The 16,306-nt window shown below is 38.8% G+C and overlaps 2 protein-coding genes across 5 annotated transcripts in view; one reads left to right on the forward strand and one right to left on the reverse strand.

Annotated features, from left to right (window-relative positions):
- The first annotated feature begins 3,421 nt into the window (after positions 1-3,421).
- On the forward strand, positions 3,422-5,414 carry lsm8 (LSM8 homolog, U6 small nuclear RNA associated). The gene is made up of 4 exons (XM_005921094.3): positions 3,422-3,631; positions 4,198-4,238; positions 4,370-4,497; positions 5,047-5,414. Exons 1-4 carry the CDS (start codon positions 3,601-3,603, stop codon positions 5,135-5,137), a joined length of 291 nt encoding a protein of 96 aa, XP_005921156.1. The 5' UTR covers positions 3,422-3,600; the 3' UTR covers positions 5,138-5,414.
- Positions 5,415-7,953: 2,539 nt separating this feature from the next.
- Positions 7,954-16,306, reverse strand: part of LOC102308981 (thymidine phosphorylase) — a 15,628-nt gene continuing 7,275 nt past the window's right edge. The window contains exons 2-11 of one of the 4 annotated variants that reach the window (XM_005921095.3): positions 16,232-16,292; positions 14,724-14,846; positions 14,449-14,651; positions 14,069-14,167; positions 12,988-13,117; positions 12,503-12,621; positions 12,095-12,257; positions 10,346-10,573; positions 9,629-9,769; positions 7,954-9,559 (exon numbers count right to left, since the gene is read on the reverse strand). In XM_005921095.3, coding sequence (XP_005921157.1) covers positions 9,402-9,559; positions 9,629-9,769; positions 10,346-10,573; positions 12,095-12,257; positions 12,503-12,621; positions 12,988-13,117; positions 14,069-14,167; positions 14,449-14,651; positions 14,724-14,846; positions 16,232-16,292 — 1,425 coding nt within the window. In that variant the 3' untranslated portion in view covers positions 7,954-9,401. The other 3 variants (XM_005921096.3, XM_005921097.3, XM_014333243.2) reach the window with 3 other exon arrangements.

Below are 16,306 nucleotides of genomic sequence, written 5' to 3' on the forward strand. Positions count from 1 at the left end.
TGTGTGTGTGTGTGTGTGTGTGTGTGTGTGTGTGTGTGTGTGTGTGTCTGAGAGAGAGTGAGTGAGTGTTTATTTTCGAGTGATGTCAACATCTTCCTGCTCTCACCTTAGTCTTAACTCACTATTTAAAGTGGCCAATCAGAACCCTCCCTCAGCATCCCTGAGCCAAACACTCCAATAGTTGCTGCTGTGCTTTGGATTAGCATTGTGATTGGCTGTTTCTATGTGGATAGTTGTAATTGGCTGTTCTGGTCTACCCAAAAATTTCTAAAAGCTCAGATGGGGTTTTTTTTTTGGTTTTTTTTTGCAAGAAAATGGCTAGTATGTAGTTAGCATTACGCTAGCAGACGCAGAGCATACCTATAATTATAAACACAGTACAAACTACTATCCCAACTATGTTTACTAGCTAATAAACATAGCAAGAGACTTGTAAGCACATGGGTAAAAGCAGCTAACCAAAGCTTAAATTTAACCAACATTTTTTTTATGTTAGCACACAGCTATCCCAGTACTAGCACAGTCTGTGTATTGTTAGCACAAACCTTGCACTTCACTAAGGTACGGTTAGCTGTAGAGCTAATTAATGTCTTTTAGCATCTTGACTAGAAAAAGGCTGAAACACTGGTATTACACTGACACTTGAGCAGGCTAACTTGATCTAAGGACATAGCTATCATATGGCTAGCAGACACTAAACAAAGGGCTAGCGTAATCATAACAGACATAACACAAGGACCATAGGCTGGCTGTGTTTGATATCCATTTATTATTATGTTTATTAGCTAATCACAAAGAAAGAACTTGGTTGGCATATATTTAAACAGCTAGCCAAAGCTAACATTTATTGTAACATCCTATTGTATGTCAGGACACAGTTAAGCAAAACTTGTGCCCATTTTTAAAATTGGGCTAATGTGTTAAATAAAGACTCTTTTTCTTATTTGCATTAGGCAAACATAACAGATAACAGAAATACATTTTAGCATGTGACCAACAGATGTTGAACACGGGGTTTACGTAATGCAGCCAATGCTAACATAAGGGTATTTCAGCTCCATTGAAGATCTCTTACAGATTTTTGGCTTATGTTAACGCATAGCTTACATGGGGATAACAGAGCTATTTAGCTTATGGTTAGTACTAAGTCACGGTTTCTAATTTTAGCAAAAGCAGTATACCACACATCAAATTCAACTGACAAGTGAGCAGCCTAACTTGGTCTGAGGACATTACTAACACATGATTAGTATGTATCTAGCAGACATTGAGCATAGGACTAGTCTAACCATAACACATGACTATACACATAGAACAAGAAAATTAGGCTTTCTATGTGTAACACCCATTTCTTGCTATATTTATTAGTTAATAAGCGTATAAGTAATTTAATTAGCATATGAATAAAGAGCTATCCAAACCTAAACTTTTTATGTTAGCACACAGCTAGTGCCAGCACAGCCCTTACAGACCTTTAACATAGGGCTTACATTTGCAAAACAAAGTTTTTCTCTTGTTAGCAAAAAGCTAACATGGGAAATAATAGAACTACAGTTTAGCATGTGGTAGTTGATGCAGAGCATTAGAGCTAACTATAACATGTGGCTAGTTGCACATAGTACATGGGTGGTAAGTTAGCTGTACAATTTTTCAACACTTATTTACTGGTGTGGTTACAACTTAACATAGCAAGGGCTTGGTTGGTTTGTAGGTAGGTAAACACAACGGGTAACCAAGGAGCTAAAAATGTCTGCTAACAAGAGAGTATGTCAGTTTTATGTCAGCTTCTACTGATTTGTGGTTTATGTTAGCACATAACTAACATGAACTATAATTTAGCTTGCAGCTAGCATTTAGCCGAGGTAGTAGTTACAGGTTGATTAAAGGGAACTAACAAGGTCTAAGGAAATGGTTTACATTGCTAATATAGAGCTAATGCCTTGAATTGAGGGCTAACACATAGATGTTAGTGTTTTAAGGTTCAGCCAAGAGAACTGCTCCACCAATGGGAACAAGCCACACGGCTGAGGGGTGTGGCTTCACAAAGGTTTGATGAGTGAGACCTAAAGCCATACACACTGTGTTTGTGCGCATGTATTAACATTACCATGTGTGTGGGTGTGTATTTGTTAGAGCCTGTATGTGTGTGTGTGTTTGTGTGTATAACATTGCAGGGATTTGCACTCTAGTGATTCACCTCAGCAAGACATCCACCTACCTACACACACACACACACACACACACACACACACGTGCATTGCACTGCCATTTGAAATAGTGGGTCAGATTAGTTTCCATGTAGCTTCACCAACCAACCAAACTGTATTTTTCTTTAAAGGAACAGGGATGTTGTAAAGTATTTTTGTACAAATTTAATACTTTGGTAGCATGACGTTCCTGTTGTTTGTCCTGTCGGGCTCCACTGCTCTCCTCCACCCGCCTTTGTATGGACGATTACTGAGCAACAATAAAGATGAAGACCTGCTGGGAGAACTGGACTCTGTGTGTTGTCTGACATCAACACACACAAGTTTATTTATGATTTTTTTTTCCTAATACATATTTAATTTTACGTCTTTGACAGAAAGAAAAGCAAAGCAGACCTGCCTGTCTTTCCTGTGCTGAAAGTTTCTCAACACCATTTTACCACTCAGCCTGGACATCTTCACCTTCATGGTTACCACTATTTTAATTTTTCAAAATGACATTAAAGTGTACGTAATAGTTGTGCATTTAGAGAGCATTAACTAGATTTCCTTAATTATCCAAAAGATCCCAAAACTGTTTTATTCCATGTTAAGCTAATTTCAAATGCCTATTATTGTGTTTGGTAGTTAAATCTACGCTAATGGCTTATATTTGTTAGAATCGTCATAATTTTTTAACCATCTTTTCCTGTGAGGACCACATAACTGTAAAAATATGTTTGTATTTTTCTAGTTACAGGAAATGACATCACTTCCGGTGGGCATTTTGTTTGCGGATCACATCATTTATATTTCAGAAATGAGTCATAAATATTTTTACTATTCAAAGAAGCATCTGAGGGCTCTGAAAATATATTGAAATAAACAGAAAGTGGTTATTAACTATGATGGAGCATAGGAAGAAAATAAATATTTAAAATAATTAAAGATAAAAATTAAGGGATTGGGTGGAAAAACGACAAAATAAATATTTAATGTTTTAGAGTCATTAAAAAATAGTCAAAAAAATAGTTTGTATCATGTAAGTTTACCAATTTGTATCATAATTTTGTTTTTCTCTTATAAACTTGACAAATTTACTAGAAAACTTGACGTTTTTTTCTTTTGTATTTCCCATTTTCCCACCTTTTTTTTTTTATTTCTTTAAGTTTCGCAGTTTTTACTGTTTTCTTTTTTGAGAGTTAACACAAACCGGATGTGACGCTTCCGCTCGGCGCTCTGCTCTCGTGCATGCTCAGTGTTTGATTGCTCTAGTCTGCGCTCCAGTGTGTTGTTAGCCGTTTGCTACTGCTGCTGTTCGAGTGCGCACGGTTTTATTTTGTCACCGGACTACCACTATAAGTATTTGTCGACCACCCCGCTGGATAAATAGACACCGAGCCCGGGACTTAGGATGTCCACTGCGCTGGAGAGCTACATTAACCGTATCCTTCCGCTGTTAGCCACTAATGTGCAAACCCTCTGAATGAATGGGAAAATGCTAGTTAGCTTAGCTGCATACTTACTTGTTTTGTTAATTAGCGGCAGTTCAGAGATGTCTGTGAGAAACGGGTTGCTCAGAGCTGAGTTAAAACATGTTCAGACTTCTTAAATGTAGGTTTCACATTCACAAGAAGGAAAATCTCGTGATTTTATTGCTGTGTTTATATTATTTGGACCCGCTGATCAGAGAAGTTCTGTAAATGATTTCACAGTTTGATTCATCAGGACTCATCACATCTGGACCACTTTGAAAAATTGTAAAATCTTAAGCTTTTTTTTTTCTTTTTTCTTTTTTTAAATTTTGGAACCATACAACCTACAGTTTTAAAGCTGGAGCTCATTAACAGACAGAAGCTAAGGTTACAAGCGCCTCTTGTGGCCAGAATGGGTGGGCGGGATAGCTTTCAATTTTGGTGTGATGATAATTGTTTCTATTTGTAGGTTCTGAATAATATTAGAGAGGTTTTGGTCCATAAAGGTGCTGTTTCTTTAACTCGTGCTGATCCAGGTACCGTGGCCATTGTCACCTCGGACGGCAGGATGATTGTGGTGAGTCTGAACACATCCTCATCAGAACTCCACCACTCACAATATTTGGGATTCAGTGAAGTCAGAATTATTTTGGATGTTAACTTTTTGTTATTGTAAGTTGTGTTCATGTCAGTTTGTTTGTTTTTCAGGGCACTCTGAAGGGCTTTGATCAGACCATCAACCTGATCCTGGATGAGAGTCACGAGAGAGTGTTCAGCTCCAGTCAGGGGGTTGAGCAGGTGGTGCTGGGACTCTACATTGTCCGAGGTGACAACGTGTAAGTCACGTTTGACCTTTGTTGATGATGAATCAATACTGAAGACAAAAGATTAGTGAGGCCTTAATGTAAATTTTAATCTACAGAATCAGATTAACATGATTTACTAATTTTATTATTTTATAAAGATATAATTTATTATTGCAAAACAGGATAATTAAGAGTTAAGAAAAAATGTAAAAGTTTTTTTCTGTGATGCTTTAAGGATGAATGCTGTGGTTGCACATTTGATCCGGATACCCCTATCAGAGTTTTGTTTTTGTTTGTTTAAAATTATTTTTATGAAGGAAAACCAAGAGAGACTCTTATTCTTAAACGATAAGGAAAATGATGTGTGGGGATCCATACATACATGATAGATGTAGATTTGTTACATGTTGTTTTACTTTAATGAACAAAAAATATTGTTGTTAACAGTTCTGTTATGTAGTTTGTTTATCATTGTTTATTGTTTTCCTTTTGTTTTTATTTGTTCTTCCTGTTTGTTTTTGTTTGTAATCCTCTCGTTTGTTTTCGTGGTTACATTTTTTTTTCTTGTTTTGGTTACAGTGCGGTGATTGGGGAGATCGATGAGGAGACGGACTCCACTCTGGATTTAGGAAACATCAGAGCTGAGCCCCTCAACTCTGTCGTCCACTGACCTTTGACCCCTGATGACAGCGTGACTGTTGTGTGAATAAAGTTTATGGAAGTCTGTTTTAGGAGCGGGTGTGCTAATTATCCGGGACCAGCCGGAGCATCCTGATAACTTGCTCGCCTGCTTCCTGTCTCTGACTCCTGGCTCTTGTTTTCTGTTTGTACTTTTTATAAATAAAGAAGTGAGATGATGAAAATGTTAGAGGAACTTTTTTATGCTCCTAAGTCTTTTTGTCAATGTGAGACTGTTAATAAAGTTTAATTTGTTGTGTTCTGAAAAAGAAAAGCGTTTTTGTTTTGTTTGTTTACTCAACAAAAATGTTTGACAAATTATAATTTTTAGTCAGAGGATGTTGATCAGAGGAAAAAGTGAAAACTTTATGAGAAAGAAATTTGATTCTTAAATTCGAGAAGGAGAAAAATCGAATAGCTTCTGAGATAGAATATGCCACAACCAAGATTCAGTTCTTCAAGAAGCGATTTTTATTTAAACGAAAGATCTGTAGAGCCAGCAATAAAATGACAATTCTAAATGAATCCTTACATCAGTTGCACATCTGAGAGCGAGGAGGAAATAGATGGTGAAAAGATGGCGCGAACATTAAAGGTGTGAGTAACACTGATATCCGTGAAGTGACAGATCGATAAATACTGAAGTTTTACATGAGGGCCATGGTGAGGAAAGCTTAATGGTTAAAAGCAGCTGGATAAAATCACCTGAAGACCAGATAAACTGAGGTAACAAGTTTAAGGATGAGCAGTCGTGAGCACGGAGCCGATCTTTTAATCAGCTCAGCAGGAAGCGGCAGCATCAGAGACGGACGGACCGGTGAGGTCATGGGAGCAGTATTCACATTGTTCCTACAGGCAGATTAAACTCTACAACTTAAAAGTATTAATATGCTAATAAAGTATTAATAGACTGCAGCGGACTGTACGGGCAGCAGAAAGGATCATCGGCACCCCCCTGCCCTCCATCCAGGATCTGTACTTCTCAAGAACCAGGAAACGGGCAGGGAAAATCATCACAGACCCCTCACACCCTGGACACAGACTTTTTGATCTGCTGCCCTCTGGCAGACGGTACAGAAGCCTGCAGACCAGGACCACCCGACACAGGAACAGTTTCTTTCCCCTCGCCATCTCCCTTCTTAACAGTTGACCTGTCACACTGCTCCCAGACTGCAGCTGCACCTTATGTACATTTTGTAGTATTCATTCCACCTCATTTCATTTCTGTATTTTATGTATACAAGTTTAGATTCGTTATTTATAGTTGGTGTACACAGCTTTGTGTATGTATGTGTAATGTGTATATATAGACACGTGTGTGTGTGATTTACATCATTACTGTGCTTGAGAGCCACCATCTACCGGAACCAAATTCCCTGTATGTGTCTGCACATATACTTGGCCAATAAACACGATTCTGATTCTGATGTGTATCAGTGATTCCTGAGATTAGGGACAAAACAGGTTTTAATTTTCTAAAATATATTTTTTGAAAAAAACCCAAACATATTTACGTATAATTGTTACACAAAGTTTTGGCTGTCTCACCATGTTTTGGTACAATCTCCCAGGTGTAATATTTTTTAATAATTTATATTTTTGCTGGAGAAGTGCAAGGTTTTTGTCAACACCATCAGACACAAACAAATGCAAAAATATATATTTTAAGTTGTTTCAGCTATTTTGACTATTAGCAGCATCTCTGTTCTATTGTTTATGCACGTATGTTTTCAAACGAATTATACTATGTTTAAAAGTAAGATTGTTTTGGCTTTTTATTAGTAGCGTTACAGTCATACATATTTTCAGAAAAGCAACAATCCTATTTAGCAGCATGCAAATGACACATTGAGAAAATTACGTATTTTTATTGGAAGATCATGAGGGAGGATAATATACGGTTCTTCAAAAGACAAAAATAAACAAAAAAATCCATATTATGGAGTTGACAAGGTGCTGACGGTGGTGACACACTAATAGAAAACAAAATATTATTTCTTTCAAAATGACCATTAAAGTTTAACAACTTATGTAATATCAGACACATCATAACAATTCTGTTTTTGCACATGTCAAGTTCTACATCTTAATAGTTCACCAGCAAGTAGCTGCCTACTACTCCTTGATACCTAAAGTACTCTGGTTGTGTGTTTGCTTGTTTCCAAAACCTTCTCTTCCTTTTTTCTCTTCATTTCAGATCACTGATGTTCTTTATTTTTCCCTCTTTCACTCTCTTTCTAGATCTTTCCCTTTCCTTTATGAGAAACTCTTTCTTCAACTCAGGCTGGCTGTTAATTTTTTTTCTCCTTTTTTGATCATCCCTGTTCCTCCTCTTTCGTTCCTCTGACAGGTTCCCCTTTGCAATTCTAGCCTGAAATGTACCATTTTGTAATTACTACAATTTTTCTGAACCTTATGCATTTATACAAATTAAGGATGAATATTCACAACACAATTATGTATTAAGCAATAGAGATGCTATCCAGTCTTTAAGTCTGATGTCATTAGCTGTTTCCAGGTCCAAACTCCGCTGCAGATCCCAAAGTCAAAGGAACTCTGCGGCATCACTGAGAGTTACAAACTGTCTAAATTCTTTCTTTCCTTCATCTTTAATATGAATATCTGCTCTTCCAGGTGTAACATCCAGGCATCCATGAAAACAGAACATATGAAATTTAACAGAGTTAGAAGTTAGCTCGCTGGTTTCCACCTACATTCCAACATAAATGAAGCCAGAAAACTAAACAACAGTGACTTTTGCAGGGTTACTGAAGGGTTACTGAATTTCGACTAGCTGGTATATAATGATGTGCTACGTGATCGCTGGTGACACAGCTATGTTAGCATAACATAAACACAGTGAAGCTGGAGGATGGACGCTAAATTCTTTCCACTCGATAAAAGGTAATGCAAGGGTTTCTGATGGTTAGGCTGACAGTGATCACTGACTGTTTTTAGGGGCTTGTTCAGATTAAATAGAACAAGATAAAAAGCAATAAAACATGTTAAAAGCACAACAGCCTTAATAAATAGAGTAGTTTGGGCCCAGAAGCAGGATTCATCCATCATCACTTAAAGATCAGCTCTTGGGGCACAGCTAGCTCAGTAGATGCCACATGATGGAAGGTTGGGCGTTCAAATCCAACAAACAGCGGCTATCCTCGATTGGTAGCTGCCCACTGCATCACTGAGTGAATGGGTTGAATGCAGAGAACTAAGCATTTTCCTACAGGAATAATAAAGTTCAATTTCAATTCAATTCAATTTTATTTATATAGCGCCAAATCACAACAAAAGTCGCCTCAACGCGCTTTATAGACATAGTATACATAAACAATGAGATTCAAGATAATGCAAATTCGATAATATTCAACACATCTGTAAAGCAGAAATATCAGTAAAATACACAGAAAGTAATATGACTGAAATATTAATTAAAATAACTTAATATAATTAGTGAATGGGACACTTTTGTGGCATTTGTCAACACCACTGGAAATGGGTCAACACTGTCAGGCAAAAATCCTGATGGTGTTGACACCCTACTTTCTCTCATAACACATGTTTTTCTGACAGAAGCCATCTTGTTTTGCATCATTTGCTTATGGCCTCTACAATCTACCTAAATTAAGCTCTTTTTATAAAAAAAGATACTTAAATCTTGCATTTCATCGACTTTGGTGTTGACACACTATGGTTGTGACACAGGGTTTTCTCAGAAAGGTATGCAATAAATGAAATAAAAAAACAAAAAAACCTTATCACAGTAGTGACCTCATGGCATGTGTATCAAACAGGAAGTGGTAAAGGGGTCCTCAGAGTGTAAGCTAACCACAATAATTCCTGATTTTTTTGTACTTTTAAAAAAATCTGATGGTGTTGACAAAAACTCTGGACACGATTTTAATCACTTAAAAAATATGTAAAAATAAATTTTCAATTGCATATTTTGATATTATATAAGATATTGACTTAAATATTTAGTGACGAGAGCCATGATGTTTACATTTTGAATTACTTTAAATTTTTTTTCTGTATTTTAATATTATCACACCTGCTTTTGGACAATGGATTTTTAAGGTACTGGTAATGTATTGTACCATTTAAAATAAATGTATATGTATAAAAAATGCAAAATCATAATTTTGTTGTATAAACATTGCCTTGGTTTTTCTTTCAGTCAGTCTTGTATGCATATTTTTAACCCTCAAATTGGGTTTTATCTGGCGGACATGTTTTGTCCCTTATCTCAAGAATCACTGGTATTTCTCAGGTAGTATCTTTTCCACCAAAGTGTGTTTCTGTTGTGTTTGTATTTTTTTGTCTGCTCCCACAGTCAAGGCGCTCTCGAGGTGATTCCTTTGGTCTGGGGTCAGCGCCAGATCCTCATAATGGAGCCGCAGCCACGGGTCGCCTGAAAACACACGACTCCATCAGGAGGATGTCCCTCACACCATCAGCAGCAGTAGCAACAGCCTCTTACCTTTTGTGACCCTCTGACCTATAGACACCAGTAGCACCGCCCCCACGCTGTGATTGACAGGCTCTCCAGCCTTTGATCGCCCCGCACCCAATCTGTGAAGCACCTGAGCTAAAGCCAAACCGTCAATCTCCAAAACGATACCTGCAGGAAGACACAGTAAAAATACATGTTATCAAATATGAGGGCTCACATATGTAAGTACACATGTGCAAGTGCATGTGTTGGGATTACATTTTGGATCAAACTCTGACTGTACTTTTCTGTGTTCATATTTTCATCAGTATTGACAACATCCACAGCGCCACTGGCTGAAATGCCCCAAACCATGACTGAGCCTCCACCGTGTTTTACTGATGGCTGCAGACCCTCACTGTTGTACCTCTTTTTGTTCATATTGACTATTTAAACCAAAATGTTCAAATTTGGATTCATCTCTACATCAGACCTCCTGCCACTGATTTTCAGTGCAGTTCTTGTCTAATTTCTGTTGGTAACAAATTATCTTAAAACAAACCCCAAATGTAACTATAATCACAAACTGTGTAACAACCTGCGCTTCAGCATAAAAGTTCCCGTGTCATCAAAGATAGCTGTGTTTGTTAGTTTCTTTAGATTCCTAAACATGATAAATTTCCTTTGTAAGTGCAGGTAGTTCATATTTCCTGAGTGTGTCTTTGAATGCATCAACAGTGAATGGAGGCATTTTATTGGCTTTACCGTCTGCAGGAGCCTTCAGTTCCAGCTGATGCTTCGCTTTTCTCAGGACGCTGTAGTAATCTGCGTTGGTGGAGCACAACAGCTGAGCTGTGTCGCTGTTCACGCCCTGAGCCTCCATCATGGCCTGGAACTTTGACAGCGCTGCTCCACCAACCACAGCTTCGGAAATCTGCTTTCTGCCTTCTGATAGGTCAGACACTAGACCAGTCATCACGAGCAACAAGCCGCCTACAAACACAGACAAAACACATTTTAAATATTTATCATGCTTTCTTTTTTAAATGTACCTAAAGGGAAATTTTTACACCAGTGTAAAATTAAATAAACTTAAAAATAGACTAAAATTAAAGCAAGTTGTTGTCTGTAAAGGTGTGCATGCAGTGGGTTTAGATTCCCATGATGTTTTTACAGCTGTCAGAATTAAGTGTTTGTTTGTTTTTTAATTTTAAACCCAAGTGGTCTATTTTTCTTATTAGCTATAGCAAAAAAATTATTATCATCATTATAGAACTGGTTATCTCATCTAAGGGTAATATTCACTAGGACTCTATAACAAAGGTAACAATGAGATTCTTGTCATGTCTCTGATCTTCACAAAGGAGAGGCTGTTCTGCGTTTTCTAATTTTAATTTTCATGTATAAAGGAAAGGAGCCAGTTGAGGTGGTTCGGGCATCTGACAAGGATGCCCCCTGGGCGCCTCCTGGGTGAGGTGTTCCAGGCATGTCCCACCGGGAGGAGGCCCCGGGGCAGACCCAGGACACGCTGGAGAGATTATATCTCTCGGCTGGCCTGGGAACGCCTTGGAGTTCCCCCAGATAAGCTGGAGGAGGTGGCTGGGGAGAGGGAGGTCTGGGCCTCTTTGCTTAGGCTGCTGCCCCTGCGACCCGGCCTCGGATAAAACGGATGAAGATGGATGGATGGATGGATAGATGTATAAAGAAAGTTACAGGTTTAGATTAGTTCTGTCAGCATTAATCTCGTTAATACAAGGTTAACACCATAACCTCATTAACGCGGCAAATCCCCATTAGCAAGTTAATGCGGATCTGCAATATTAAACAAGTTCAGAGTTTTAAAAAAAGATAAAGAATTATGTGGCAGTAGTTCCTGTGGGTACAAAGTCCAAAAAATACAAGCAGTACAGCTCACAAGCATTGGGTGCTGCTCCTCGGTAGACTGCCAGAAACTGATCAGTCAGAACAAAGTAGGCTTTTAGGGAGGAGGACCTTAAAGAGACGGGAGGTAAACTGAGGGGCTGCATACTGTGTAAAATAATAATTTTCTTTTTCTTAATCAGAGGGCATCTGTATGGAGTGCAATATTTAAAACTATATAGAGCTAGGAGAAGAATGAAGATAAGATACATTTTATTTATCCATAATCTTTAACGTTAACTCGACACTGCAAATTATCTGGCTTGCTGCTAGAAGAGGTAAACAGGCAGGTGGCACAAAAGAGATGCTGCAACGTTATTAGACCGCAGCTGTACTTAATAAAGTGGCCATGGGTGTGCTAATAAAAACAGTTGCCACTTTGAAAAGGTTCAGATGCTTCCTGCATTTAGAGAGCCACAGGTGGTCCTAATAAATTGACCACAGGGTATGTGTCTCTAATAAAATGGCCACAGGTGTTCCTAATAAAGTGGTGTTCCTTTGTGGTTCAGGACCTTTTTAATGCCTCGGATAAGACACGTTGTTACTTTGGTGATCAAACCCTGACAGACGAGAGCTGCTGAGCGACGTCATCACCCTGAGTCGTGACCAGCTCCATCAGGTCATCGGGTCCGTTTCCCTTCAGCGTCTCCAGAGATTCGATCACCTCCACGCTGTTTCCCACACATCGACCGATCGTACTGTTCATGCCGCTGAGCACAGCTGCTGTACGTATGCCCAGGCCGTTTCCTGCTTCCACCTGAAAGAAAAATAAACAGCGAAATCCAAATTTGAGGTCAGCTTTGCCATTAACGGGCTGTGGCATTGGACGCTGCGCTGTAAATTAAACCTCTGAGTTTGGATTAAAATAACCTGTAATAAACCCAATATTATCTCCCCTGTGGTTCAATGCTGTGTTGCTGCATCGCTCCATGCACAGATGTTTCACATCCCTCCCTCCCTCCCTCTTTTATGGTGAAATATTTGAATTGTTGTTGTACTCACTAGCATCTGAGCTAGTTCTGTAGCACTTTCAAAGTCTTTGCAGATAGCAGCTCGTCCAAACTTGACATCCAGCACCAGAGCAGACAGAGACTCGGCTCCTTTCTTTGAGATGATCGAACCTGCAGAAACAGCACAGACGGCTGTAAGCTGACTAGAAAAAACACGGATATCCACGGCAAAATCCAGCCAGGTGCTGGACACCAGTTTTATGTGGGTATCAAAAGATCTGGTTCTTTTCATCAGTTTAAATGGGCATGCTGCTACAACCGCTCAAACTTATGTTCAGGTAGAAATGACCCTCCCCCGAAGGCTGATTGGGCTCACATATCAAGTAAAGAAAGTCTAAATCCTTTCCGCCTGTGTGTCGGGTCCCCTGACCCTCGCAACACACGGGTGGAAAAGCTTAAATTTCTAAAAAAAAAAAAAAAAAAAAACAACACAAAAAAAGGTTTTTTGGCTCTTGAAGCACTAATCCCAGTTTTTACCAGTAACCAGAGGTAAACTGTCCACGGTGCTGGTGATGTCCCGCAGAGCGTACAGGACTCGATCTGCAGGAACCAAAGTCTCTGTCTGACCCACAATGCAACAGCCCACTGAGTCCAGGATCTTCAGGATCTGGAGAAGAACAGCTGAATCAGAGAATGACTTTGAGTGTTTATCACTCTTTATTATCCGTATGTAGTTTTATTTATTTATGAATTTAAATATTTAATTTTCTGTTATTTTTGTACCCTTATCACAAGAGCTACCATTGGAATTAATTAACAAATTTCAGTAAAGATGTCAGTGTCCTTGTTTCCCCAAACAGTCAATAGTTTCATCTGTTTAGTTTTTTTTTAAGAGCCAGCAGGGGGCCACTCCTCTGGTGGTTAAACAGAAGAGACTTACTCACTTTATTTTGACTATTAGGAAATTCTTTCCTTTTGAGTAAATGGTCTCAGTCAATAGATTCGACTCTTGAATATTTAAAAAAAAAGACACTTTAAAAAGTCTCATCCTCATTCGCCAATGACATGTGACTGACAAGAGGTGAGCCAATGAGCATGCAGTGTTGCAGTATGCAGTGTTTGTCACTGTGGCTATATCCATCTATTATATACAGTCTATGCCATCCTTGAGCCCAATTTAATATCTGAAAATCTTTAGAGCCTTAAACTTTTAACATAACTTAATCAATGATCCTCACGTGAGCCTAAAGAGGCGACACAGGAAGTTATTCACTTGTTCCAGGGTCTAGTTGCCTGGCAACTCTGTTATGTGAGCCAACAGTATCCTTGGCTCTCATTGGTAGTTGGCAAATTGAACCGCCCACTCCAGTGGACCAGTGGTTATTTACCTCATAAAATCAAAATATTTGATATAAAAAAAAAGATTTTTAAGTATATTTATTGTAATTGAGCTCTTGTGAATCACATGCAGTACCCTCATGGCCCACCAGGGGGGGTGCAAAGTGCTTCAGTGTGTTTTCCCCCCAGAGTAACATTTTGCTGACATTTATTAAAAGTTAAAACTATTAATTTTTAAAACTATATGTAAATATATGTGAGCCAGAACAGCTCGCTTCACCTGCTCTCTTGATTGCTCCACCTTGAATCCTGGAATTGATTCCAGTTTATCAAGAGTTCCTCCTGTATGAGCCAAGCCCCGCCCACTGATCATAGGAACCTGTGGACATGGACTGAATTAATATTCCTAATATGGTAATCTCACATTTTGAGAAAAGGAAGACACACCCACCCAAGTAAATCACCTTCTACTAATGTGGGGTAACAAATTACAAGAAGTTTGTTTAAAAGGGGAGGAGCTTAAACAGAACCGGGGGCTGCACTGTGTCCCAGTCTAAAATAATATTAATCATGTAAATCTAGCGCAGTCCAGCTGGGCATGAACAGAATGGGTTCACTTTAACGTTTTAACCAATCAGATTTCATCGTTAAAGTCTATACCTTACAGCCGCAGGCAGCTAGCGCTGGCGCTAACACCAGACTGACTTTATCTCCCACCCCGCCAGTCGAGTGTTTGTCCACCATAAAATCTTTCCACTCATCGGGCCATTCCATCACTTCTCCCGATGACATCATCTCTCGGGTCAGGGCCTTAATCTCGGCGGAGACCATCCCATTCAGACAAATAGCCATCAGCATGGCCCCTTAAATATAAAGAGTGGGAGACGTTAAAGATGCAAAGGAGGAAATGTGAATGCATGTCAGATGGTTTGTACCTGTCTGAGAGTCCTGAATGGTTTTCTCTTTAACGGCCTGGATGAAGGCTTTGATCTCGTCATCACTTAACTGTCCTCCATCCCTCTTCTTCCTGATCAGATCTGGGATTGTTATCATGTCTGCTAGAAGTAAAAACATTACAAGTCTGTTGAGACCTAAAAATTTTCAATCATTCAGTGACCAGGATCTGGTTTTATTAATAGTTCTTTCCTGTGTACTTGTTTTTCCTTTTTCTCTGGATTTTAAAAGACAGGGCCAAAAAAACTGAAACACAAACAAAGTAGATTAACCTCCTAGCAGTACTGAGAAGGCAACACAGTTTGAGTTAAGGCATTAAAACAGGAATCAATCTGTTTGAGCTGCCACATCATCTTTCTCATTTTATAAAGACAAATATATCAACATGGAGAGTTTCTGTTACTGACTTTCCTAAAAGATTAAAAAGTTCAAATTTTATGTAATTAATTGACAATTAAGTAATAAAAAATAGTATATAAAGTAAAAAAGCATCAAAAAACAATTCTTTTCAGGAATAAAAGTTAAAACTTGCACAATTAATTAACTCAGCACTAATTGTGTAAAACAGCCAGTCACACGCCCTGTTCCTCTGAATCATCTTTCTGAAGAAGCTGGTGGAAAGCCACCTGTCCTACATAAAGCTGTTTCATACATCACCTCTGCTTCCTCTGCAGCACTTTGTAATCGAAATGCTTACCACACAGCCAGCTTCTGGTGCAATGCAGATTAACAGCGCAGCAGCACGATGGCAAGTTTCTCTCTCTCTCTCTGTGTGTGTGTGTGTGTGTGCAGCAGCTATAAATGGACTCAGCAGAAACAACATCAGGATGAGCATCTAGTTCCCCCAGCAAAAAATCTTTCACAGACTCACTTCTTTTGCAAAGGCAGAAAAAAATTAATAGCCAGCTAGCTTTGTTATTTTTGATATTATCATTATTTTTTAGCCAGCTGTAAATCTTTTATACACCCTCTGTGACTCAAAGGACCAGTACTGCCATGACTCCAGTTTATTGTTGGACTCATAAAGTCAGAGGTGGCTCTGCTGGTGAAAGTTCAGTACTGTGCAAAGGTTTTAGTCACTTTAGACATTCAGCTCCTTATCTGTATCACACAGAAACATCGGGGAGATATAACAAATCATCACGTTACAGGCAAAAGAACAATAATAATACATGTGTTTGGCACCTAATTAGCAAAATAAAGCCTTTTGACTTGTTTTTGCTTTTATTGTCTCCACTTCCTCTTCTCTACCTTCTGAATTCCCAAATAAACCAACCAATCAGCGCATCTGTTTAAACTCTAAAACAACAATAGGAACGATAATGAACACTTTAAAAACTTATTAACAAACAGCCTTAATCCATTCAGCCCCTGCAGATTTTCTGTTAACCATACCGACCTCTAACCACAGGTAAAATTTAACAGTTCAGCTCTGAAGAAGAGGAAAACATCCCTGTTATGAGAGTAAGACAGAGTCAGAGTACAGTACCTGGTCTGATGTTTGCAGTCTGTGAAGTGGCATCGACCCCGTGGTCCTTCATAAAGTGAGTCTGTCAGTCAATAG

The sequence above is a fragment of the Haplochromis burtoni genome, unplaced genomic scaffold (assembly GCF_018398535.1).
Source record: "Haplochromis burtoni strain Fernald_Lab_line unplaced genomic scaffold, NCSU_Asbu1 Contig_44, whole genome shotgun sequence".
In the NCBI taxonomy this organism is placed as follows: Eukaryota; Metazoa; Chordata; class Actinopteri; order Cichliformes; family Cichlidae; genus Haplochromis; species Haplochromis burtoni.

What these genes read in the sequence shown, in the direction of transcription:
- lsm8 (XM_005921094.3), top strand. Translation starts at nt 3,601, where the DNA reads ATGTCCACTGCGCTGGAGAGCTACATTAACC. An exon ending in GCTGGAGAGCTACATTAACC is followed by an intron (nt 3,632 to 4,197) that starts GTATCCTTCCGC and finishes GTGCTGATCCAG; the next exon opens with GTACCGTGGCCATTGTCACC. An exon ending in ATTGTCCGAGGTGACAACGT is followed by an intron (nt 4,498 to 5,046) that starts GTAAGTCACGTT and finishes TTTTGGTTACAG; the next exon opens with TGCGGTGATTGGGGAGATCG.